Source organism: Neolamprologus brichardi, chromosome 20 (genome assembly GCF_056152115.1).
Source record: "Neolamprologus brichardi isolate AB-2024 chromosome 20, ASM5615211v1, whole genome shotgun sequence".
NCBI lineage: Eukaryota > Metazoa > Chordata > Actinopteri > Cichliformes > Cichlidae > Neolamprologus > Neolamprologus brichardi.
This window is the reverse complement of record NC_142123.1, coordinates 21892889-21918616: the sequence shown is the minus strand read 5'-3', so window position 1 is coordinate 21918616 and position 25728 is coordinate 21892889. Positions and strand designations below refer to the sequence as shown.

The 25728-nt window shown below is 41.1% G+C and overlaps 1 protein-coding gene across 3 annotated transcripts in view; it reads left to right on the top strand.

Moving 5' to 3' along the window:
* Nucleotides 1-326: 326 nt before the first annotated feature.
* The window catches only part of dock3 (dedicator of cytokinesis 3), a 51936-nt gene continuing 26534 nt past the window's right edge, over nucleotides 327-25728 (top strand). For all 3 annotated transcript variants that reach the window (XM_035910174.2, XM_006796367.3, XM_006796366.3), the window contains exons 1-14: nucleotides 327-1102; nucleotides 7623-7706; nucleotides 8965-9005; nucleotides 10863-10918; nucleotides 15499-15595; nucleotides 17030-17178; nucleotides 18545-18629; nucleotides 19945-19986; nucleotides 20853-21007; nucleotides 21188-21269; nucleotides 21349-21409; nucleotides 21500-21647; nucleotides 22659-22747; nucleotides 24231-24356. In XM_035910174.2, the coding sequence (XP_035766067.2) occupies nucleotides 1066-1102; nucleotides 7623-7706; nucleotides 8965-9005; nucleotides 10863-10918; nucleotides 15499-15595; nucleotides 17030-17178; nucleotides 18545-18629; nucleotides 19945-19986; nucleotides 20853-21007; nucleotides 21188-21269; nucleotides 21349-21409; nucleotides 21500-21647; nucleotides 22659-22747; nucleotides 24231-24356 (1252 nt within the window). In that variant the 5' untranslated portion in view covers nucleotides 327-1065. The remainder of the gene's footprint in view (nucleotides 1103-7622; nucleotides 7707-8964; nucleotides 9006-10862; nucleotides 10919-15498; nucleotides 15596-17029; nucleotides 17179-18544; nucleotides 18630-19944; nucleotides 19987-20852; nucleotides 21008-21187; nucleotides 21270-21348; nucleotides 21410-21499; nucleotides 21648-22658; nucleotides 22748-24230; nucleotides 24357-25728) is intronic.

Here is a 25728-nt window from a genome sequence, read left to right as displayed (position 1 = left end):
CGTGAAAGCCATCCATAAACCAGACTGAGGTGTTGGGATGCAGGTCATTTGGGAAACCCAGCTTGCCAAACCCATCAGTCAAATTCATAGGAGCAAAGTTCCATCTCTCCTTTGTGGGAGCATGACTGCACTATGACAAAGCATCGCGGGTAGTGGGTCCGTTTCTTTGAAATGACTCAACCAGGAGGTACTTCCCCACATGGTCAGGCCTGATGTGCATCACCGGGAGCTTTTCTTTATGCCCAACAGCTCCACTAAAATGAAACATTCACACACACACATACACACACAAAGAGAGGCAGACTGCCAGCCAGTCAGCATGAGCGTCCTAGCAGGAGAAAATGCAGTTTGTGTTTTTGATGGATGAAAGTACCATGCAGAGAGAGAGAGAGAGATCGTGCATATATTTGCAAATGCTTGACACATCAGTGTTGACAAAACAAGTCATGTGACGGCCGCGAAGATGGCGCAGCTTAGGGTATATTGCAGTTTTCTCAGTATTTTCTTGCACCAACTCGGCAGTTTGGACCGGTGATCAAATATCGCGACCTATTACCTACTAATTATCGAGCGATCCCGCGCGTTCACGCTGGGTAGCCCTCTGTGGACGAGACAGACTTGAGCGGATGAAACCCGAGGAAAGAAGAGAAGCACAAAGAAAATAAATAAATAAGCTTCGAGGAAAACGAATCTCTCCGTTCCAGCTGAAATGCGTCTGCAATAAAAAAGAGAGAGAGAGAAAAAAAATTCTTTTGTGGAGAACAAAAAACCGCTCACCGCGTGCGCGTGCGTATATGCGTGTGTGCGTTACATTAGGTGGACACCGAGACTGCATCAGACTAGAGACACACGCCGGGACATAATAGAGCTGAGACATCGAGGCTTTGATGGTCCTTCCTCCCCCCTTCTACACACGAACGTCAGGATACTGATTCCGGTCGAGACATGTAGTCCCATGTATCAGCAACCAGGATAATTTGTAGCCTTGAGCTCTCATTTTTAGCAGCATCATCTCACGATATCGACATAATGTGGCTTGCTCTACCGAAGGGAAAATAACCAAATATGTGGATACCTACTGAAGAGGAGAAAATCGGAGTTGGTGAGTCGACAACACCTTTTTAATGCTAATTAACGATGCTTGGTTCCTAGTTTTGTTTTCTGTTTTTTTAAACTTGACTTTATTCATTCAGCCTCTCGATGACAGTTTTTACAAGAGAAAACACCCAAATTTTGTTCTTCGAAATCCCGCATTGGCTATGCAGCCTGATTTCCCCCCCATACTATTAAGCCCATTACATCAAATGAAAAACACAGACTTATAATGGCTGATATACACGCACAGTGCCTGCATAGAGAGGGGAAATTGCGTGGGATGATACAGCCTACTACCAGCCACCTTAAAGATGCCATCACGGTCTTTACACAACCGCAGGCGGCCCGTTAAATGCGCTCCCAGTCTTTAGTTTGGTGGTTTTATACACACATATATAAAAATGCGTCAATGTAGCGGTTTAGCCTTTTCTTCTTCCGAGCGCGTGTAATGGGGGGAGGGCGCAATTTGTTTTGAAACCACGAGGGGGCATCGTGACTGCGTCCCTCCAACAGGTGTAGGCTGGAGTGAAGCTGAAGTCTACCTGTAGACAAAAAAACAAACAAACAAAAAACCCACAACCCCCACAAAAACAGTAAAACAACAACTGACGTGCTTGCTGCCGCAGCAACAGGGACTGCAAAGTACCACTCTTTACATTTTCTGTGTGTGTGTGTGTGTGTGCGTGTGCGTGTGTACTTTGATCCCGACTGTGTAAATGTGTGAGCAGCATCCTGGGCTCATGACAACATTTTATGGAGAAAAAAAGCGAGCTGTTCACGATTTAATAACCAGTGGATGCAAAAAAATGCCGTCATAAGATCCCGGAAGGTGTTTATAAATTGACTGTTGAGTCCCGAAGTGACTATAGCGAGAATACACTACAGAGGGTTTTCATTAGGGGAATGAGTCATGTCCAGATGCTCTGCTGCTTCTTATACTTGTAGGGCTACTTGTACTGAGTCGCACATGATACCCCCCTTCATACACACGCCCACACATATCCACTTTTTTGGAGGCATTGCGTTGGTCATGATGGTTTCAGAAAGACCGCAGGCGGAGAACCCCAAGCGGCAGCCCTACCATAACATCGCCACTTCCAGCTGCTGCATCTAATCGTCCCCGTGTTCTTCCATCCTTCCGTCCATCGCAGAAATCACTGCAGTACTTTTCCAAGCGCAAACATGTAGGGGTGGGGGGTGTTTTAACAGGGGAGGAGAAGGTAGTTTTGTGTTGGTGGGGGGGAAGCAACAGTTCGGCGCAGCCAACGCGCCAGTCAGTGCGGAGTGACCTGGCGCTGTCCGTGGTGCTGAAATGTGGAGATGACGCTGTCCACGGTGCTGAAATGCGGGGAAGCAGAGCCGCCGTGTACCTACTCGGTACACACTGTACCTTGTGAAAGCTGAACACATGACTCCGGTGAATATCCCCCCTCTGCCTCAGACAACACGCTGGCTCGCGAGGTTCAGTATTTCTCCGGCATCACTGCAGATGAAGCCCACGCTGCTGAACTGTTGCGATAAATGGTAATACAGCCCCAAAAGCCTGCTATCAGTCCCTCTCCTGCCTCATCTGTGGTGTTAGTGGCACCATTTTGCATTTTCCCCCTATCTTCTTGCCTTATTATGTCACTGCGTGTAATATTTTCTCATATTACCCATATTACCATGCGCAGATATGAAACAGAGATGTGGTCCGTCAGCAGCCAACCGGGCCTTTCTTTTTTCTGTTATCTTCACAGGCTCCATTTAAAAGGAGGCAGCTGAAGACCCCTCATGAAACGTTAATGGCTTTCTTACAATCCTGGCCTCGGCATTGTTTGGTTTTTGTTTTTGCTTCTATATCTGCTAGTGCTGTTTACCCTAACTTTAAAATGGCCAGTGTAGTTTATTCTAATGCACAGTTACGTTTATAATAATTTGCCTTGTTTTTCAGATAGGAATTAGTTCTCGGTTTGTCAAAAGTAGCTAAAAATACAAGCCATTATGCTAAAACATTGTGACATAACATAACTCTGAGGATGTGAGGAGTTAAAAATAACACAATAACATAATATTGAAATGATTACTGTTAAATCACAAGCCTAAAATTAGTTTTCTTGAAATCTTTTGTTCCTACAAGCTGAAAATGTTCCTTTTTCTTGTGCACAAATGAGTCACTGATGGATTTTTCTCATATAGGCAGCAATATTCCTTTACACTTTAATTGGAAAGAGCTCAGACTGCAAGTCAGTACCTGCCCACATGAGAAATGAATCAGATGTCTTCATCTGTGGCTACATGGATGCGCCTCAGATGCAAAGCACCAAGTAATCAAGCAGTCAAGGCCGTCGTCTGAAACAGACAAGTTTAGGATAAAATGTTTTCATGACAGAATAAAAGACACAGATAATGTTCAGCTGACAGTGGGATTACAGACATTCGCCCAAAGTAGCATTTCTCCAGTTTCATCCATCCTTCCTATCGTCTGCAGGATCAGCTTATCATTATTACCTTTCCTTTCTTGTCCCTTTGCTAACTTGTCACTAGCAATAAAACAATAAAAATAGTTATTGTTAATGGTGTGACAGTCGTGTACACAGGCATTTAAAAGTTACACACACTCCTGCAGTTGGGTGGCATGGCTAGATTTCTGGGACACTCATTTGGAAGCAGATATAGTGAAATGCTCCTCTGCCTCTGTGGCAGAAATCGCTTGGTTGGCAAGACTTCGGTGCAGTAATGTGTCTCAGCAAGTGAGTGTGCATTCAAGTCGTGCTGAACTCCATGACTCAGTGGGCGAAGCCCAAAGACCATTGTGTAATTTTTAACTTACCAGAGATCTGGGACAGGACTATTCAATCCAGGAAAGCAGGACTTCCACAGTGTGCATACGTTCTACCTGTTATGGCTCACTGGAACTAAAAGGCAAAAGGAAACACATGTAAATAAGTTCACGCCATCACTGCAGCATAGATGAGCACAGTGTCCTCTTTGATAAAGCATTTCTCACTACAGTGGTGCCATTAGCACTCAGTTGTTTGAAAATACAGCAGACAATTTATAATCCATAACAGTGTTTACTGTTGTACTGGCAGGTTTTTGATGGCATTACCACCTTCTCTGCAGAATATTTCTCCCCTGCGGGCCATCATGCAGTTAGGTACTGTATGTGTCTATCACTACTTCTCAAGCAAGGCCATATGGCTCTGTTTAAAATGTCACTCTATTACATATAGCAGTGAAACATTTTTCAGCACATGACAGCAACAGTCAGTGTTTACACTGGAAGCAATACAAGCATCTCCTTCGTCTGTTGTACAAAGGGAAAATTGATTTTATTTCAGAGATAGACATGTCTCAGGAGTAACAGGAAAGAGAAGGGTAGACAAGGAAAACAGGTCAAAGATGAGACTTAAACAAACACACAATAGACTGATGCTAAACAAGCGTGTAGAGTAAAATATTTTTATGTACGGAGTGCATATCCTGTCATCTCAGCTAGTGATGTCACTGATAGCAGATAAACTCTAAATGTGACTTACTGTTTTTTAACGCAAATGGACAAGCAAACAGCATCACCGAGAAACAAATAAATTCTAAACACAACATCCGTATTTCTGGAATGGGCCAATTTCACATAAAAATATCTGTTGATATTTAACTTTTAATCATTGTTTCTACTGTTTCTATTGCATTGTTTCACAGCTCGTTTTTCTTTCATGTTTAATGGTCTGTTAATGTTTAGCAATTTTTATCATAATGCTCGTTTTTCTACACAACTAGTAGAAATGGATTTGAGTATTTTAACCTCCCTGAAGTTTCAGACTCAGTGGAAAATTGTTCATTTAATGTGTGTAAACTTATTCAGTGTATTACAATGAATTTAAAACAGCAAGAGTTAAATACGTTTGCTTTAAATAAATCTATCCTTTCTTTTAATATGGTTTTACACCTCTTCATTAGTATTGGTTTTTGCTTATCTGATCCAAATCTGATACGTGACAAACGTTTTGACTTCGGCAAAGTGTTTGTGGTGCTACAATTCTCTCTTTTAACACTGTGGAGATGTGGATGGGTTGGAAGTTTGGGGTTCTCAATTGCCACATTTATCTGCAATCATTGCTTGAAAGACCCTTTTACACTGCATCACTACAGGATTGAGTCAAGGGGGACTTTGGTGTTCACTCATGCAGTCAGCTTACTATTTCAAAAACCACGCTGAGTCTGTTCCCACATTCTCTGATTATATTAGCCTTTTTCCTACACACCATTGGTGGCAGCACTGCTGGTGAAAAGCAGTGAGTTAGAAAGCAATGGCCCGACAGAGGAAAAGTGTGAGTGAGTCTCACGATTCTCACGATGGCGTGATTCACATTCTCCAATTTGAGTCTACGCCCCCTCGGTGATTCTCTGTAGTAGGTGACCAGTGTGATGCTTGACGGCTATAACGCTGGAACGTTTCGCATAAGATAATCCAAGCATTTTACCTCTTTTGTCACATGTGAGGTGTTTATGATGAAGGCTGAGTGCTGTCATAGAAACCCAACTGCAGCTTGTCTTCATTCTCTGTGCCAACACAGAATACTGAACTCTTAAAAGCTTTGAGTTTGTATTTGCGCCTGTTGATGCAATACAGCAAGCATGTACGTTTGTCTGTGTGGTTCTCTTTCTAACTTAGATTGAATTCATTATTCTGGAAAATTGCTGCGTTTACACTTTCTGAAAGAATGATAAAGCCATGAGCTCATCTTCATTCATTTGCTGCTGATTATAAATTATTTATGAAAATCCTTTTTGCGCTTTCACTCAGCTCTGAAAGTCACAACCTAGAAGCTAGACTCCCAAAGCTAAACTTTCAGAAAGATGTGTTTAATAGCTGACAAATAAACGAAACCAGGTGACTCTTATGGAAGAATCGACATGTATTTATGTCATACATGGAACAATGTAGGTGAGAGGACAGCAGGAGTCTCCTGCTGTGCTCAATCCCCATAATTCCTTCCAATGAGTTACTGGTTACACAATAGCAGCCCTCAGATGCCATGTGGATCATGAATTCAACTAAATAGAGGGACAGTCTGGGCTGGTATACTGTTGCGGAGTAGAAAATGTTTGCTTTTTGCCAACATTTTCTACTCCCTGTCCTGTCATTCCTTCCAACATCCTACGTTCAACATGTCGAAGTCTGAAGCTGAATTTTGTTGGTTATGTTTTGAAGATATGCTAATGCTCCGCAGCTCTTAGGCACAATGAAACAAGTGTGCGTCTGTGTGTTTACACAGCTTGGAGGTTTTGTGAGGGAGGACTTTGAAAATATGAGCCTGTGTTCTGTGCCCAACTCTCTCTAACATGACAATCTCATCTTGTTCTGACGTGGCCTCCGCTGAAGAGTTTTCAGATGCTGTGAGTGCAGGTTTTGCAATTCAAATGAAATTGAGTCCATTAAAGAATAGGACTCTGAAATAGGAAATACTTAGCCCTGACTGGAGGCAGAACAGAAAAGGTGACAAGAATGCTCTTTGAGTCTGCCCATCTCTCGTCCTAATACATCTGAACTCTAGTGCAATGCAGCATCCATAAGCTTGCCATTTTAAAATGCCCTGATCCTGCAGCAGTTACAGTGAAGAAAGCCCTCCAGTTTGTGATGATCTGTTGCCATAGTTACCCCAGCACAGGAACTGAGCGCTCGCTATCCTCAAACAGGCAACGGAGCTGAGCTCAGGCTCCTCCTTCCCTTGCTCCCCCTCACTGGTTCCCCTGGCTAGTTCATTAGCATAATGATTCACGCCAAACTCTCCTTGAAGGGCCACCATTTGTATGTTTTTAAAATCATCAGCGGAGTGCCGTCATTATTAAACAAGTTTGTCTTTACTGGGGCTTGTATACTGTTTGTTTCGTGGCTCATGTTGCCAAGCTGCAGTGCTGCAGAGACAAAATCCAGCTCCAGAGCTGATGCAATTTTTAAGGCCTTCACTGTGGCTTCTTCTCCCCGAAGAATAATCATGTCATCAGCGTTTGAGTCAGTGGCTGTTACTGAAGCTGGTACAGCAAAAAAAAGCAGGTGGCATGAAAGATTTCTGCTAATAAGAACTTGTGATAAATCACCGTTTAGCCGTATTACTTAGCAGTTTGTGTGGGCTCTATTTTTGGGATAGTTCAATTAACTTAACATAAGAAAAAATCAGGTCGCTTAAGAATTAATTGCCTATTAAAATGACTACCCACTTCAGGGTGGGAGCTTGTTTACAGTTCGCTAAGCAATGCTTCCTGTGTGACACTGTGTTTAGATGTTTGCATTAAACAGCTTATTAAAGCGATGTATTGACTGCCCCGATACAACCCCAAAACACATGCCGTGTGAAGACATGACAGTGAAGAGGGATGTTCCCTGCTCAATCAGAGGCCACAAAGATGAAAGCAAGCATAGATCTTAAATCTGGGATGTGACTTTTGTTAACAGCAGTTACATAAAAAGCGCTGTATGGCTAAATGCTTTTTCATGACCTGATATCTAATCATTTGTTTCGTTCTTTTTTTGTTCTGCACAGTAATCTGCAACTTCCGGTCACCAATATGCCAGGCGTTGGTCCTGGAGATTGGGGAAACTGTACAGATCCTGGAAAAGAGTGAAGGTAAAATCAGCCTGGTCTCTTATGTCAACACTGAATGTATAATGGAGCTTATTCCTTTTCAGTTATCTAAACTAGTTTATTATTACGTGCTTTTATTAGGTTTGCTGTTTACTTTTTAGAATGAGTAATGTCAATACTTTTTGGGTCTAATAAGCAAAAAACAAAACACTATCTGATGGTAAGAAATAAAACAACATTACACTGCCAAAATAAATTTAAAAGAAGATGCTAACTGTCTAAAGGTTGTGAAGCACACTTTACTTTGTCTTTTTATAAAGAGTTGTTTGGTTCCAGACGGATTTCCTATCTCCCTGAACAATTGTTCTTTTCAAATTAAAAACAGTAAACAAATAATAACTCAGAGGCTTATCTTTTAGAGACTGCAGTGACATAGATGGCAGGAATTTGACTCATACCCTTGATGCGGTCTTAACCCTTACTCTGGTTAATTGGGTGATTAACCAGATATGGTAGCTTGATTTTCCACAAAACAGTGAAAAGAATCTGCAAAACAGTACAAAAAGCTTCTTATAATACCTTCCAAAAACTCTGGTGCTGACATTTTGAATTTACAGCTATTTCAGTTAGTGCCCTATAAAGGCTTAAATGATAAAAAAGAGTTAGCACCCTGTGTAAATCTTAAAGACACTAGTACTTTTGAACAGATTGACTTGCAAACCATTAACTACGATAACATCGAATGTAAAAACTGTATCATAGCCAGATTATTTCTATTACTAGTAACAGATTCTGTGACTCTGAAGAAATCTCTTTACATTAAAATGAAAAAGGCTGAAAACCAATATTCAGTGACTCCAAATCTGTCATTGGAAAACATTCAATACACTGTGAAAACCAATAAACTGTCTCAGTTTGTAAAGCTTTTAAATGATTCACAAATCTCTGCATTTTGTTTTTCACATTAAACAACTTATTAACAATTTTTGTATAACTTATATTGTTTGAGTCTCCCAGGCAGCTAATCAAATGCATCAGAATGCCTTGCCTTGTTAACTGCACGCTAATAATGCTGAGCTAGCCTGATAGTTTAGATATTATTGTCATAGATTTGTTTATTTCATGGTAATTACATTGACTATTTAGTATCCAGACCATGAGTTAAAACATTTCACTTTGAAACTCTTCAAACCAATGGAGACACAACAGAATGGAGACTTGACAGATTAACATTTTATTATATTATTGTTATTTTTTGTGAGGGTGAACCTTTCTCATGTGAATTTTCCTCTTTCTTTAGGCTGGTACAGAGGGTTCTCTACCAAGAAGCCTTCTATCAAGGTAATTAGAACATCTTTAATCACTTTTAATAGTGTGTTAATTTCCATACCTTCACTATTCTTTATTGAAATTAGGTCAGCATAAGGCATTGTAAGACTCATATTTTTATTTCCATACAAAGGCAAAAAGACACTGTTAGCAGTCGATGTGTTATATCTCTGCAAGTGTGGGCTCCTTTAATAATGCAGCACTTTTCAAAGACTGCAGACTAGTAAAGTTAAGATTATAGCAGACAAATCAAGTGTCATGAACACATTTATAAAAATGGCTGCCCTGCAATAGAATGTGAGCTCCACACGAAGCTTTTATCAAAGCCTTAATCGTTTTTTTGTGAATGATAATGCGATATGAGAGATGTGCACCACCAGAAATAACCGTGTCTAGACAACAAAGACCTTAATGGCTGATGAACTTATCGAATATGGCTTTGATTTGACAAAAATAGAAGTTTCCTGACCTGTATTTTCCAGAGGTGCTTTCAAAAAGACACATTTTAACCAAGATGTTCTGACTTTATGGTGCAGATATATGACAGCGTTAACATTTTATTCGCAAATAAAGAATATATGATGAAGAGAAAAGAAAAAGTGCAATAGAGATATGTTCTATGCATATGCTGTGCTGTAGTAAAATATGTACCGCTTCTGGCTTCCATGAGCAGAATTCTGTGGACGATTCAAATTGTTTTTCCCTTTCAACCAGCAGATGGTGCAGTTATTAACCTCATTTTACCAAAACAAGCTATTTTAAAAAATACTAATAACTTCAGTTTAATTCTAATCCATATCACAGATAGTTTACACGACAGAAGTGCAAAGTTCAGCTAAAAGGCGAGACGGAGAGGCCAAATCTAAAAGTCTTAGTTCTCTGTTTAGAGTCTGTTCATGCGGCGCCATTATTAAGATAAATCCTCTGCTATGTGCTCAGTAGGAAGAAGCTGTAGAAGCACCACAGTTAGCGCCATCACAGCTGAGAGAGATCAATAGCTGCACTAATTCAATACTACATGGTTAACATATATCTGCCTCCCATAGAGTATGGAAGTGTTCAGCAAGCATCATTGCTCACCACAGCACAGCAGTGTGGAATCTGATTGTGCTAACAGCAGATATCTAAATGTTGCCTAAATGTTGCACGTTCATAATAAAAGCAATGCCATCAGAAGCAAAATACCAAATATGCTGTTAGAAAGATAAAAGCTGAGGGTAATTTTTGCAATTCATTGTGTCTCAGTTTGCTTAAAAATGAAGTGTCAGAAGCTTAAGTAATATGCAGTGTTGCTGGAGTGTTTTAAAGAAAGCACAAATGCTGTCCAGTCCTGGTAAATGTAGGTGTTAGTGGCTACATGCTGTCCTTCTCTACTCTCATCAGCTATTTACAGTTCTTACTAACACCCCTCCATTTTGTTATGTACTCCGCTGCCCACGTTCATTCGCCCCCATACTCTCTCCGAGCTGAGAGAATTACTTGTGCTCACTCTGGCCAATTCTTCACATCTGGTAGATTAGAATAAGAAATATGAACTGCAAGGGTGGCAGCCAGCACCACTCAGTCTCTCGTGCCCTTCTGCCGCTAAGCCAACACACAATAGGTATCCTGCACTTTGCTCTGCCTCCTGTCTCTGCACCTTTTTACAGGAATTCTAAACACACAGCAGAAAATGTAAAAATACATGTAAAGCAATTATTACACTTCTCTTGGCATATAATGTTTTGCCAGCAACAAAATGAATTAAAAATTTTTAGACTACCTAATAACACAAACATAACACAATAGTTTTGGTCACATGGTGCTGGAGAATTATACATGTAATCCTGTCACACCCAATAACATCGTCGCTCTGTCCTCCATCCACAGGGTATTTTCCCAGTCAGCTATGTCCACTTGAAGAAATCTACAGTGACAAACAGAGGGTAAGCTGTATGATTAAGTGTTTTTATTCAAGCATGTGCAGCATCCTAAGTAGAGCACAGAATGTCAGTCTCAAATCTGATTTTCAAACTGCACCACAGGGTGTCCACTCTAGCTGATAGCATTCTTGTCCCAAAATAGGAACTCATCAGGACGGCTTTCCCTTGCAAATGAAACAGAATGAAGCATTATAACTGATATCAGAAACATAACTTTACTTTATGTAAAGGCCGTAAATATCTCAGCTGGAGACATTTCTCTGAGATTTTGATCCAAGTTGACATGATAGCGTCACGCACTTAATTGAGATTTTTTAGCTGCACACCCATGATGTGCATCTCCTGTTTCACCACCTCTCTGCTTGATTGAGTTTTGGTGACTTTGGAGGTCATTTGAGTACAGTGAACTCAATGTCAGTTTAAGAAACTGGTTCTAGATTATTTGAACTTGACATCGCACGTTATCCTGCTGGATCAGCCATCAGAAGATGGCTACACTATGGGTGTGGAAGGCAAAAAGGTAACAAAGTATCTCAGGTGTTATGTGATGTTTAAACTTTACTCAGCTTGGTACTGAGGTGTACCAAGAGAATATACCCATTACCCTAACGCCCCCGACAACAACCTGAGTTGTTGATACAAGGTACAACATGCTTTCACATATTTAGGCTTAATTATGATCCCACCATCTGAACACCACAGCAGAAATAATTCAACAGACCAGGCAACAGTTTTCCAATGATGTCCAACTTTGGTGAGCCTGTGCGAATTGCAGCTTCAGTTTCCTGTTCCTAGCTGACAGGAGTGGCACCCGATGTGGTGTTCTTCTTCTGCTGTAGCCTATTTGCTTCAACGTGTGATGTGTTGTGTTCTGCTTTGGTTGTAGCACAAGTGATTATGTGAGTTACTGTTGCCTTCCTATCAGCTCCAAGCAGTCTGGTCATTCGCCTCTGACCTCTGGCATCCAACAGGCATTTTCTCCCAGAAAACTGCCACTCGCTGGATATTTTATCTTTTTCAGACCATTCTCTGTAAACCTCAGAGATGGGTGTGTGGGAAAGTCGCAGTAGATCAGCACTTTCTGAAATACTCAGAGCGGCCTGTCAAGCACCAACAGCCATGTCACACTGAAAGCCACTTAAATCCCCTTTTCCCCATTCTTCATCTTGACCATGTCTATATGTCTAAATGCATTATGTTGATACCATTGGCTGGTTAGATATTTGATGTAACAAGGAGTTAATACAGGCATAACACAAGTGAGCGTATTTTCCTGATCAACTCTTTAGAAAAGCAGACATGTTTGTGACAAAAGTAGAACTGATGTGGTTGTCTTAAGTACTTTTTATGCATTTTTTTCACAGCCAGCAGAGGTTAGAAATAAAGCAATGCCACATATTTCCCAAATCAAAGTTTAGCAACATTTCACTGAGTGTACATCAATAGTAGTGCAGTGTTTTGCATATTTTCCCTGAGCTGTTAAATAAATGTGATCAAATCGCACCCAAACAGTCCTGTTAAGCAAGATTAGCGGAGCTAAATTATACATTTTGTAATAGCACAGGCCCTCGAGGCCCTCGAGCCCCTCAAGACACGAAAGCTGTAAACCATTTTAAGATACCCAGACCACAGCTATATTGTTAGCAACAGCTGCAGTTGCAAAAAAGTTCCCTACTTTGTAATTAGGATGCATACATATCAAACTATAAAAGCATAACTATTTCTTCCCTTTGCTGTTTGCTTGTCTTTGCACGTGGTCTTGAATCCCTGCACAATTTTCACTGTAAGAGTCCAATTGAGAGTCCAATTTAGTCTTTTTATTAACAGCGGGTGGCTTTAAGGAGTTGATCTGCTACTAAATAAAACTAATTATGTTTTTTGGACTGCTTTGTGGCATAATTGGATTTATAGAGTTTTCTCCATCAGTAAGAGATAAAGTGTATTGTTTTGGGAACAATCACTATGATAATTATGGTGCTTTTTACTCTCATTCAGCCTAATTTGGAGCATTTCTAAAGGTATGCATAGCGTGTCAGAGACTGACAGATTTATTTTGGCAACCCCTTCTGCCAGCGTCAATCCCAAAAGCTTCACTAAAACTAGGGTGAAGGAACACCTTTTGCATAAAAGAAACATGTCATCATGTGTAAATGACTTTTTTATGTTTAAGTTGACACAGTTAAAGTAAAATCCTTTGCAGTACTGAGAATTTCATTTAGAAGGGCGTGTGCTGCTCGAAATACACTGATGATGTTGATGTTATGTACAACTTCAGCAGCAGTGATCCATCACCATCAAAATCAGGCCTTTATTGAGACATACTGCTGGATGACAAGAGGGTGATATGTTTGTTTTTACTGGTCAGATCTATTGGCGCTGATAGAGTTGATGGAGCTTTCTTTCTCTCATTACACAGCCAGTGTGATACTGATTAATCAACTGATCAATGTCAGTGGATGCAGATCCCTCCCTCCTTTGCCATCTAATTTTGCTTCACCACTGATTAGTGACAATGCCATCGTCTGGAGAATTACCACCTGACAGCTGCTGACATGCACGCACGCACACACACACGCACACACACACACACACACACACACAAACACACACACACACACACACACACACACACACACACACACACACACACACACACACACACACACACACACACACACACACGAGAATACACTGCAGTCCTCTACATGCATCTGGTAACAATAGTCGGCCATGGGTGTGCGGGGCCAGAACGGAACAGAGAAAAACAGGCAGAAGAGCTCTGTATCTGTAGCTCAGTGTGGATCAGGAGTTTGCTCTTATATCACCATCCTCCATTTGAGTTACCACATAGCAGGAGAACTATCATTTTCACCGAAACAATTAAAAGTACAGGCTTCAAAATTGACATTATTATACTTCCTCGCTCCAGGAGCTGCAGTTTGGGAAATCTGCTTTGCTGTCTCATGGAGTTAATGAGCTGACACACCTACTGCATCTGTGTAGTTCTCCCAAAGCATCCCCACCACAGACAATCACCCCCACTCACTGTGCAACGAATGGAGATGCCTGCATTGTTCCAAAATGTTATACAGTATAAAAGTTAGAAGCCAAGTGCAAAGCACCACAAAAGATCTAACCTTTGCTTTAATATTTCCCCATGAATGTGGTCACACAAGAAGGATGAGTGTTATGGTTTTTATTGGATAGCTCCACCCTGTTTCCTAACTGCATTCAGAGAATAATTACATAATTCCTCATTGAAACAGTTATATGGATGTGTAATTGTGACTTCACCCATTTCTAAGCTAATCTGGAGACAGCTGGGAGTGGGAAATACCATTAAATTAAGTTTCAGTGTGATCCCAACACCAGGATCTCCAGTATTCATACTGATATTATAATTTAAATCTGATAGTGTACAATAGAAATAGTGTATGTTCTTTGAAGTAACCTACTTCAGAATATGTTTTAGATAACACCAAAGAATTTATTAAAAGAGAGGCATTTCTTTTTATTGTTCTCTATTAATCATTTATCATATGTACAGTCATGGTAAAACAAAGTGAACCCTCTTTCAACTCTAAGATTTTACATATCAGAACATAATAAAAATCATGTGGTCCTTGGCAGGTTTTACAATAAATATAACCTGAGATGAGCTAGAAAAACATGACATCTTACATTGTTTTATTATTTATTCCAACAAAAATTGAGCCAAAATCCATAAAGACCATGTCAAAACTAAGTACTCCCTTACTGCTAGGTTAAGTAGCAGCTAGGTGCAGCTACTCAAATGCACTTTATTCACTTATCATCAGCAAATGTGGTCGGCTGTAAAAAAGCAGAAGTTTTTGCAGTTTTGTGGTTTGGGGCATTCAGGTGTGTATTAACACAGTGCCAAGGAGGAAAGGTATCAGCTATGATCTTAAAGAAGTAACCGTTGCTACTCATCAGTGTGGGCAGGGTTATAAGGCCATTTTCCAAGCAATACAGAGTCCATCATGGTACAGTGAGGAATAAGAAAGCATTCATGAAAGCTGCTCATTGTCTCAGGAGTGAAAGTCCAAGCAAATTCACCCTAGTGTCAGACCATATTTAAGTATGGCTTGCTTAGAAGGGTTTCCAGGAGAAAGTCTCTTCTCTCTAAAAAGGACATGGCAGCACGGCTTATGTTTGCAAAGCTGCATCTTAGCAAACCACAAGACTTCTGGAAGAATGTCATTTGGACAGACGAGATCAAAGTGGAGATGTTTGGCCACTACACACCGGATTTGCCACAAAATCTGAGTATGTTGCAGTCGTTGAGTTGACCATGTATTTTAGAGTCTAGGGCTCATGCAGCAGGACAATGATCCCAAGCACAGCAGCAAACCTACAAAAGAACAGCTGAAAAAGAAAACTATATGTTGAAAACACAGTTTCATGCTAAATACAACATTTTCATTATGTAGCTTTTCTAAAATAAAGAGGCAAATGCTGCAATTTTAAGATGAGTCTTCATATTGTGTAGTATGAATATGTTTTTGTACCAGTTGTATTGATGCTTCAGGGATTGATTTGAAATTCATGTTTTTTCGCTGTAGGCTGTGCGAGACGGTGGTACCCCTCGAGGACCCTATTATCACAGAGACCACCTCCACACTGCAGGAATGGGGCGTTTTGTGGAAGCAGCTCTATGTGGTCAGTAGCGGTATATTACAGTACATCTTGCTTATATCAAAACAAACCACCAAGCAATAAATGTGCGTGTGGACCTGAGATTACTAAGATTTCCAAGGGATTTGACAAGACAGCTTTCGCAAAGAAAATGCATCCACCGTTGCTTCATTTGCATTCCCCTAAGTGGTTTGATGGAATCATGTTTTCTTTCCTGCTCACAATTCAACAACTGGTAAAAAAAAAAGGTTTGCCGACAGAAGTAGTGATTCGCTAGAAATATAGTCCTGCGACATCTCCTTAAGATATTTCTCCACTCCATGTCGTTCTGACTGTCACCCTGTATTTTCATGTACTATCTATGTAGAACAGACATGGTGGTTGGACACAGATAATGGCCTACAGACCTGTCATATGCAATTTCATGCTGTGTCATTCTGCCATTTATTGATCTTGGCCTGCCTCTCACCGTTTCTTAAGATCCACCACCTTCACTCAGCCTTTACTTTGCCGGGCAAAAAGTGATTACTGGAAACCTAAAGCATCCTTAATCCTGCTAAGTGTCGAGGGGGCAGGCAGAAGTGGTTGGTAGGGTTTTGAGTTCGGGAGCTGAGCGGCTATGTTGCAGAACAGGCAACGAGTTTTTACATAACCTCTCACTGAGGACTGCTCATGCTCTGAGCAACTAAGCAGCCTCCGGCATTGGAGTGGTGATGTAACTTCCTCTGAAGCTCGACTAATATGAAGCCCTGATTTAACAGCGCTGGTTTTGGTGCTCACCCCCCTGTAGGATGCGGCATTGGCTAGATGTTGATACATTTCACCTTATTGTTGCCAATTAGAATTCATGGTATTACTTCAGGGAGCAATGGCCTAAGCATAGCTGTGTATCCATTATAATGCACGTAAATAGCGGTCTGAAAGGGCTCATCAACCCTGACAAAAATCTTTGTTTTCAGCAGCTACCAGCCTTTGAAAGCATGTAGTGTTTATCCTCATTAAATTTATATTGGCATTGTAGTGGTGTTTAATCTTTGCGTTTATGTAAACAAACCTGGGTGGTTATGTGGGCTTGTCATACCATTAGGGAGAACAGAGAATGCCTGAATTAAAACTGTTGTTCTTGGTCCGTGAGAGATGGTGATGAAATTCATTACTGTGATGAGGTCAAAGCAGATTTGTGAGGGAACTGTATTTTTTTTTCCGTTTCATTAACAAAACCAGTGGGCTTGAAACTCAGTTGCAACACATATTGTTCTGCAGCCTGCACGGGCTGGCAGAGGCCTGGATTCAAAGCATGATTTTGTCTTGATCTCCTGTTTGGCCTGAATGTAAAATGAAATCACTGAATTCTTATTTCAGACCCATGAAGAGAGAGTTTTTAATCTTTTGTTTTTTGTTTTTTTTTGGTGAATTTGTATATCCAAAACCTAACTTTTTTGCCTTCTTTAAATACAGAAACACAAGGTAGATCTATTCCATAAACTGCGCCATGTGATGAATGAGCTCATTGACCTTCGTCGGCAGCTGATCCAGGGTCACCTCGCCCAAGACCAGACTCGCGAGATCAAGCGCCACATCACCGTACGGCTTGACTGGGGCAATGAGTGAGTAACACTCGCGCAGAGTGCACTGAGATTAAGAGAGTGGGTTAAGTGAAGTCATGCTATAAAGCAAACATTTGTTTCAAACTATTGGCCACCAAAGAATAAAAAAATAAATAAAAATGACACTGGAGAGATCTGCCACAGTGGATGAGTGGGTGTGTAAGAGCATTGCTGTGATGTAATTTTATGGTCATTTAGCAGATGAGTGAATCTGAAGCAGCTTAAAGTCAATGCAAATCCCCCCGGAGGAACTGTAAAGCCATATTCTTACTGTTGCCAGTTTCAAACCCCTTCCAACTGAGCTGTGACAGGCATCCATAACAGAAATAATGATGCGAGGGTTTTAGTTCAGCCGAGGAAGAGCTCTAGGTGGAGGGAAAATCTGTCAGTTTAAAAACAGATTTAGAGATTTTTGGCCATAAAATTCACTTTAAACAACTTTACTTGGTCAATATGTGTGCATATCGTGCTTGGAATCAAATATACAAACTCTTAAAGTATGGAGTTGTTTATCATGCGAGTTGAGGTCAGTACGGTGTGGTGCATGCTGATCTGCGAGCTGCAGTGATCTAATTTCATGGTCCGCGCAGAGAGTGCTTCATGAGTTAAGGCTGCACAGTTTTGGTTAAGTCAAGAGTTACAGTATGAGATGCAACCACATGAGACAACTGTACCTGGCAACAGAGCACAATTATTTCAGTACTGTTCTTAACCCCTTTAGTGGGTTACTATAATGCAAACTCATGTTGAGTGGTTAAGTACCATTCAAACCCATAAATCCTCATTCTACTACGGGTTTCCAGGGATGACACAAATGTCTTACTAAACTGCTGGAATAAAATGATCTAATATTGTCTGCTGGATGTGGTGCTGTAGCCTTAAAAAATAAACTTTTTTTTATTCTGTGTGGGTGATACACCAACCTGTACACAGTATATGGTTTATTTGGGTTAAAACGGTTAAGGGCAGGTGTTTTTCTTGTGTATTTCTGCTCCGTACTGTATATATTTATGTCAGCTAACCAAGATTCACGTGAGGAAAATTAGCTGTTAAATCTGTAACAAATCAGGCAATTGCTTAGCAATCTTAGCAATTGCTATTTAATGTTCCCGAGTATGTTTTGTTTGGATTTATTCGTGAGCTTTATATGGATTTATAGTGACTATTATTATGCTAAATTTCAGGTAAATTTCAACTTGATGAAAATTGTGGAGTAAGTGGTGTGCACTCAGAACCACTGTTATTAAGGAATGTTTGCAGATTTTATTATGGTGATATGACACCTTTGTTTCATTTGAGCTAAAAACTATAATGTGTTTTCCCCCCTCTGTTTTTCTTTACTTACACCAAATCCCTCTCCCATCAGACACCTTGGCTTAGACCTTGTTCCCAGAAAAGAGTTTGAAATGGTGGATCCGGATCAGATCAGCCTATCAGAGCTATACAAACTGGTATGTTTGCTGGAAATATTGTTGAACCAATTCACGTTGTACAAACACATCCCTTTAATTATTAAACAGAATAAGTCAGTGCAGTGCATTTGTATTCTTTGGATGATAAAATGCAATTAAATGTGTCCCTGCAGCATGGATAAACTATATATGTAGGCATGACTCACTGTCTTGCACTCTATCCTTTTTTACCTACCGAGCGCTTTTTTTTTTTTTGCCATTGCACGCGCTGCTTTTCCATATAGGATTGTGTTGTTGTAGTGATGTGTGAATGTACCGATTATCAAATCATCCATAGCAAGGTGACTCACCAGAGACTGCACGATTCAGCTGTTGGAGCTGCGTCATGTGACTTCTTCTTTATGCTTATCTTACAGCCATATTGAATGTGTCCCTTTTCTTACATGCACGTGACTGTAATGCTGTAATCTAACTAGTAATGCATACATAATGCAAAGTGACAGGCCCAGGTGAGGCTGTGGGAAAAGTACAGTACATGCAAATGAATATTTAATTGTTATTTTTTAAAAATAAATTGCAGATTTAAGTCTTGCTTGCTTTAAGCCAAGAACCAGACCAGAGACACATTTCCATGAATAAGTCATGTCTCAAATGTGCTTTAGTTGTAGTGATGTGGGACTTCCAAATCTATACACACAGAGGAGACTTGCTGAAGCAGATCCAATTTTAGAAATGTGTGATTACAGCACAGATGTTACGAAATCTAATGTAATGCTGCTGGAGACTGCTATCTGGGAGGGAGATTCTTTCTTTTCAGTGGCTGAAGCACCATATGCTGATGAAAACACTCTCCAACTGCCCTGCAGCCTCCCATTATCCCCTTGCCATGTTTCTCAGCTTTGCACGCTGAATGTTTGTGCACTAAATGCTCTGTCCAGAAACAACAGCGCAGGTCTTCCTTGCCAGAAAGCCTCCTGACTCTGTCGATGAAAGTGAGCTTGTCTTTGGCAGGGCACAAGACCTTGGCACCTCCTGAAGGATGGGAGTAGAGGAGTTCTTTTAGGCTGCTGAGCAGAGAAGGGGGGTGTGTGGGCGATACTGGCTTTGTCCTCTTCTCTCCCACATGCTCACGTTTTGCCTCATGTGGGCTTCTTTTAGCGCTACAGGAACACTAGCGTAGCCACTCGGCAATGTACGTAGGTGAAATTTTGTCAGATTTGAAGCATCAACCAGGGCATCGCTCAGGTGGTGTTTGTCTGAAGCTCCTGTAAGGTAAATAAGTTCAAAGCTGTGTGGGATGAAAAAACAACAATGGACTCACTGATCTGACATCTTTTCCTCTGAACTTTTTTAGCATGTATCCAGCAGACATTGTGGTCAGCAAAGCACAAACCAGGTACGGCCATTTCAGCGGTGATCACGAACACGTCACAGATCATTTTTCATCAGCAAATCTCATTTTTCATTTCTTTTCCAAACACTCTGTCGCAAATGAGTGTCCTGAAGTCAGGCCACTGCTCTGGCACTAAGGCTATCACATTTAGACTCTTTGGTGTTCGGTGCCTATAATACTGGTGAGAACCTGACACCAACTGACACCAACACTGCCAGGGCGTGAGGACTGGTTCCCACTGGAATCACATATGTCCCAGTGCATGCACAAATGGTGCTGTAGGCCATATCATAGCTTTCTCTCGTGTGGGAACACTATTTTAAAGACATGTTGCATTTTGTTTGGGGATGCGCTGTAAAGTCTGTCTGGCTTTGGGCCCGAGAAGAGTGAAACTAGTGCGATAGCTATAAAGATTTACATAAGCATAAACTGCTGTTAGCACAGTAAAAGCACAGTGTCTTCTTGTAAGCGCACTTTAGCTTAACAAGTAAATATGTGAGTTTCAGAGGTCTTATAAACTTTGTGGATTTTGTGCATTCACATATGCATATGAAAGCGTCCTCTTTTCATTGTTAAACCTATACATTATATAACCACAGGATATTGCACCCTCCCTTATAGCAAAGCCACCAATTTTCCATCACTCTGTTCATCTTTCATATCCTAATTGGGATGAAATCCTTCATCTCTACTGACTCCACTATAAATAGACTCTAGTTACAACACTGTAAAGCTTATTTATGAATTTTTCAACAGTTTCAATACTTCCATTGATCTGTTTAATAAACATATCTATATACAGAGTGGCAGGTATTTGGCCTCGCTTGCAGTGTGGTCTTGTGAGCGGTCACTTTCTTTTTCGTTCTCAGGGTGATAGCATAAGACAGCGCCATGGTGACGGTTGCCGTGTCCCTGTGTCGCACCACCTCTTCATCAACCTGAAGAGCTTCACTTACAACAGCATCAGCGAGGATGCAGACGTCTTCTTTTCTCTGTACGACAGTCGCGAGGCCAAACAGATCAGGTACACCGAGGAGCCTCAGCGCGCACATAACAGCCTTGAATGGGCTTACAGTAAAGTACAAACTGTATCTGTTCAAGAGCACAAACATACATACACATCTACACACAGTCTCTGTCCAGCAGATTGAGGCATTCTGTGGTTGTCAGACACTCTGAAACTGTGATTTGGCTTCGTTTGCAGTGAAAAGTTCATGGTGAAACTGAACAAAAATGGAGGACCAAAGAATCCAGAGAAGGTTGATCGCCTGTGTGCTCTCTTCACGGTAAGATATTTGTACTTTTTTTTAAACTTTTTTGTTCCTTCTTGAATCTGTTAACATTTGTTTTCCTGTCTCCCTGTAGGACCTAAGCAGCAAAGACTTGAAGAGAGACCTGTACATTGTTGCACATGTCATAAGAACTGGTAAGTAACAAGTGTATGATGACGTCTTACTCATGGTTATAACTTTTTAGTGGTTCTTCTTAGCAAATTATATCTCTGTTTGTTTTACAGGCCGAATGCTGCTGAATGACTCAAAGAAAGGCCCGCCGCATGTGCAGTATAGGCGACCTTATGGCTGCGCTGTACTTGCCATGAGTGATGTTTTCCACACCATCACCGACCTCAAAGAAGAGAAGGACTTTGTGCTCAAAGTTTATACGTAAATATACCACTGAAGCTATTCTTCTTTTTCTTTTTCTTCTCCATCTGCTTAGCCTTTTCGTTGCTGTAAGACTTCTTGCTTTTGTGAATGTAGGGTTAACAAGTCTGTGAGGAGCAGCAGGAATCTGTAAATGTTCTCGAAATGTTGAGCATGACAACCTAGTGTTACACTGCTGATGCTTGGTGTGTTTTTGACCAGAATGATAATGAAGCGTCCTCTGGAAAATCAATAGCTTCTCACCCTGGGCCTGAGATAGGGCACTTGGCATGTTGTGAATCTGGCTGCTTCTGTTAGGCTTTGCCACAGAAAGACACTCCTGTACACCAGCCAGCCCAGCGAAGGAGGGAGACACAGAGAAGGAGAGGGGAAGAGGCCGAGAGAGATGACACATAGATAATTGAGCAAAGATAGAGGACAAAGCAAAAATAACGCCACGCTCAGCATATTTTCTTGTCAGTCAACAGTTAGAGTGTCTCCTCGTATCTGCACTGTCCTTCTCTGAGCTCGCTCCCGGTCAGTGATCGTCTTTACACTTTGCCATCCAGTTACGTTCTGTTTTTCTTGTGGAGTACCATACAGCAGCTCAGTGTGAAATAAAGATTTCTCGAATAGAAAACCGCCGTTTTTATTGGCTTTCTCGGTGGACGCAAAGATCCCTTCCCTTTAAAAAGGAAGCAGTGATTCAGTGCTGAGCTGCCTCCAAACTGTCGGCTCTTATATCGCTCCAGTATGTGCATTTCCCCATGCCTTTCCCAGGGGCCTTTGGGCCCACAGTAATGAAAAAGGCTGGTAGAGAGCTGACTGTCAGGTTTGCTTAGTGCGCTGTGCATTTCGGCTAATGTGCTGCTTGATAGCACCTCCCCCTGCTGCTACCTTTTCTCCAGGAGGAAATCGGCTCTGGGACTCATGCTGCTCGTGCAGTCCCCATACACACAGTCCTGAACCATCCATCTGGACCCTCTGATGGGTGTGTTGTTAACAGCCGTCCCCAACTGTCTTTCTCTCCAGATGTAACAATGAGAACGAATGGTACCAGGTACATGAGAACATCATCCGCAAGTCTAACACCAAGTATTCAGCCCCCAGCACCAACTATGGTAAATATGCTGTTTCTGCTGATCTCCCATTAAATTTCCACCTCTGTTTTTCTTTTTTCTTTTCTTTTCTTTTCTTTTCTTTTCTTTTCTTTTCTTTTCTTTTCTTGTTTTTTTCTTCTTTAAATTACAAATACAAATATAGCCTTGTTTCCAAAAACAGCTAGTTAGATGTAAACAATAACAGAACGTCCCATATTTAATTCAAAATTGTAAACAAACAGCACACATTTAAAAAAAAAAAAAAGAACATTAAGCTCATCTCAAAGCCAACAACACATTTCTGAAGCTGGGACAGGGGCATGTTTACCACCACGTTGCATCACTTCTTCTTTTTTTAACAAAACTCTGTAAGTGTTTGGGAACTGACAAGACAAATTGCTGGTGTTTTGAAAGCAGACTGTTGATATTGTATTTCAGCTTTTCAGGGACCTCATTTGTTGTATTTCTGATTTGTGATATTTTAAATATTTTCAGTAGTCGACAGGTCAACTGCTACAAGGAGGCCAGTTTAGCGCTGGGAATCTTTCATTGTGGAGAAGAATCTATGTTGGCATTGTATTGCTGAATCAAGAAGGCTTTTCCTTAACAATAACAACTGAATGGCATGCTGTCTATAGCCTTCCAGTGTTCACAAATATACCTCCACATATTCTGGCTATCTAATTGTGCGCTGATAACAAGCTTGCTAATACCCATTCCTCTTAAAACAAACACCCAGAGTTGTCCACAATTTCCAAAAAGAAATTCAGTGGGCAGTGGAAAACTGTCCCGTAATTCGGCTCACAGGACTCCTCGGTCTGTTCTAAATGGGCTCTGGTGTCCCAGTTTTTTTTTAACTTAGTTTAATGGGTTTTTTTTGACAATTTTATCTGTAACTTTTTTACAACTGTACTTAAAAATGGGCTGTTTAACTATAAACTTCTTAATGAAAACAAAACACCTGTATATTCAACTGCATGCAACACATGCAGCACATGCAACTCAGCCAATTTGTTTTCTGCTTTCAAAAGATCGCCTCGAGTCTCGTTAAACCGCCTTGCTTTGTGAAATATTGAAAAGTGGAGAGACTGTAAGGGTTGATCTTTCATAATTCACTGCTACATCTCTCCCTATGAGTATCTCATAGGTTATTTAAGACTCAAGCCTCACAATAATACGTCCCCGGATTTGTGCAAAACCCATATTTTCCCTCGATTCTTTGTGTAATTCCAGAACCCAATTTTTCCCTCCCTCCTAATGTTCTGGCTCTGATCACGTCTCTCCATTCACTCTTCTGTCTGTCTTCTCCTCCCCCACATTCTGACTAATGTCCTTTAAATACCCCTCTGTCCCCCCCTTCATCTACATCTCTCTTCTTCTTTGTCCCTGTGCTGTCTTTTATTCGATTCTGATTTCCACCCACGACCTCACACCTCTTCATTTGCCCTTTTCCCAATTTACACACGATCATTTATGCCCACCATCCCTTTGCCCCTGCCTCCAGGCCTCATCATTTCCCTGCAGCTGCTGCGAGGTGAGCTGGAGCAAATCCGACGGGAGAACCAGGCTGTGTTCAACAGGGCTTTGGCACTTACACGCAAACTGGGTTTCCCAGATGTCATCTTGCCAGGTAAGGAGGCAAAAAGTAGAGGGCTATAATGGACAAAAAGAAGTTCAGTGTACAGCCTCAGCTTTAAACTGTTAAACTACATCTAACTACATGCAACCTTTACTGTTTTAATGCCTGGCATCCACTAGAGCATCAAAAAGCAAAAATCATCTGAGCAGGTAGCAAAGAAAACTTGACATTCGCCTCCTGATTGGATGTTATAAGTCACATAAATTAATCCAAAATGTTTTAGCTTGGCTCACACACCACCCCCACATGTCATTGTACTTTTTCCTGCTGATGTTTGTAGGTGGTTTAGCTGACAGATTAATGGCTGTACTATTTATCAGGACTTTACTTTCAGAATATGGTACAATTTATAAAACATAGTGCTTGTACAAAGTGTATGAAATCAGTGAGCTTGCATCACATTTCAGAAGTCTTTAAGTAATCTTTGTTTAGAGACGATTCTACTGTAGCCCTCCCTGCTTAGAGAGTTTGAAGCTCTCTGTATAAAATAGCTAAAACAAGCGGATTACAAACTTGTGTTATACACTCCACGGCCACTTTGTTGGGTACACCTGTTCTGCTTAATGTTAACTGAAATATCTAATCAGCCAATCATGTAACGACAACCGTTACATGGTCATGATGATCTGCTGAAAAACTCCGTATCAGAATGGGTGAGAAAGGTGATTTAAGTGACTGTGAAGATGGCATGGTTGTTTTTGAGTATTTCAGAAACTGCCAGTCTACGGAAGTTTTCCCACAAAGCCATGTCCACTTTTTACAGAGAATGAGGATAACCTTATTCTTCTGCAGACGTGTTGACGCCAGGCTGGTTTGAACTTACAGGAGAGCACCTGTAACTCAAATTAGCACATGCTACAACCAAGGTATCCAGAAGATCATCTCTGAACCCACAACATAATGAAACTTGAAGCAGATGGGCTACAGTCGCAGAAGACCACACATGCCACTCCTGTCAGTTGAGAACAGGAAACTGAGGCAACGATTCACACAAGCACACCAAAAACAAGCAATTGAAGATCGCAAAAAATGTTGCTTGTTTTAATGAGAGTCAATTTCTTATAATTTGGCCAAAACAACATGAAGGCACGGATCCGTGCTGTTCTGTATCAACAGTTGAAGCTGATGGTGGTGGCGGTGACATAATGGCATGGGGGATATTTTCCTGGCACACTGTGGGCCATTAGCACCAGCTGAACATCATTTAAACACCACCTGCCTGTGTATTGTTGCTGACCATGTCCATCCATTTATCACCACTGTGTAGACCAGGGGTGTCAAACTCAAATACACAGTGGGCCAAAATTCAAAACTGGAACAAAGTCGCGGGCTAACGTTAATATTTATTGAAATATATTTATTC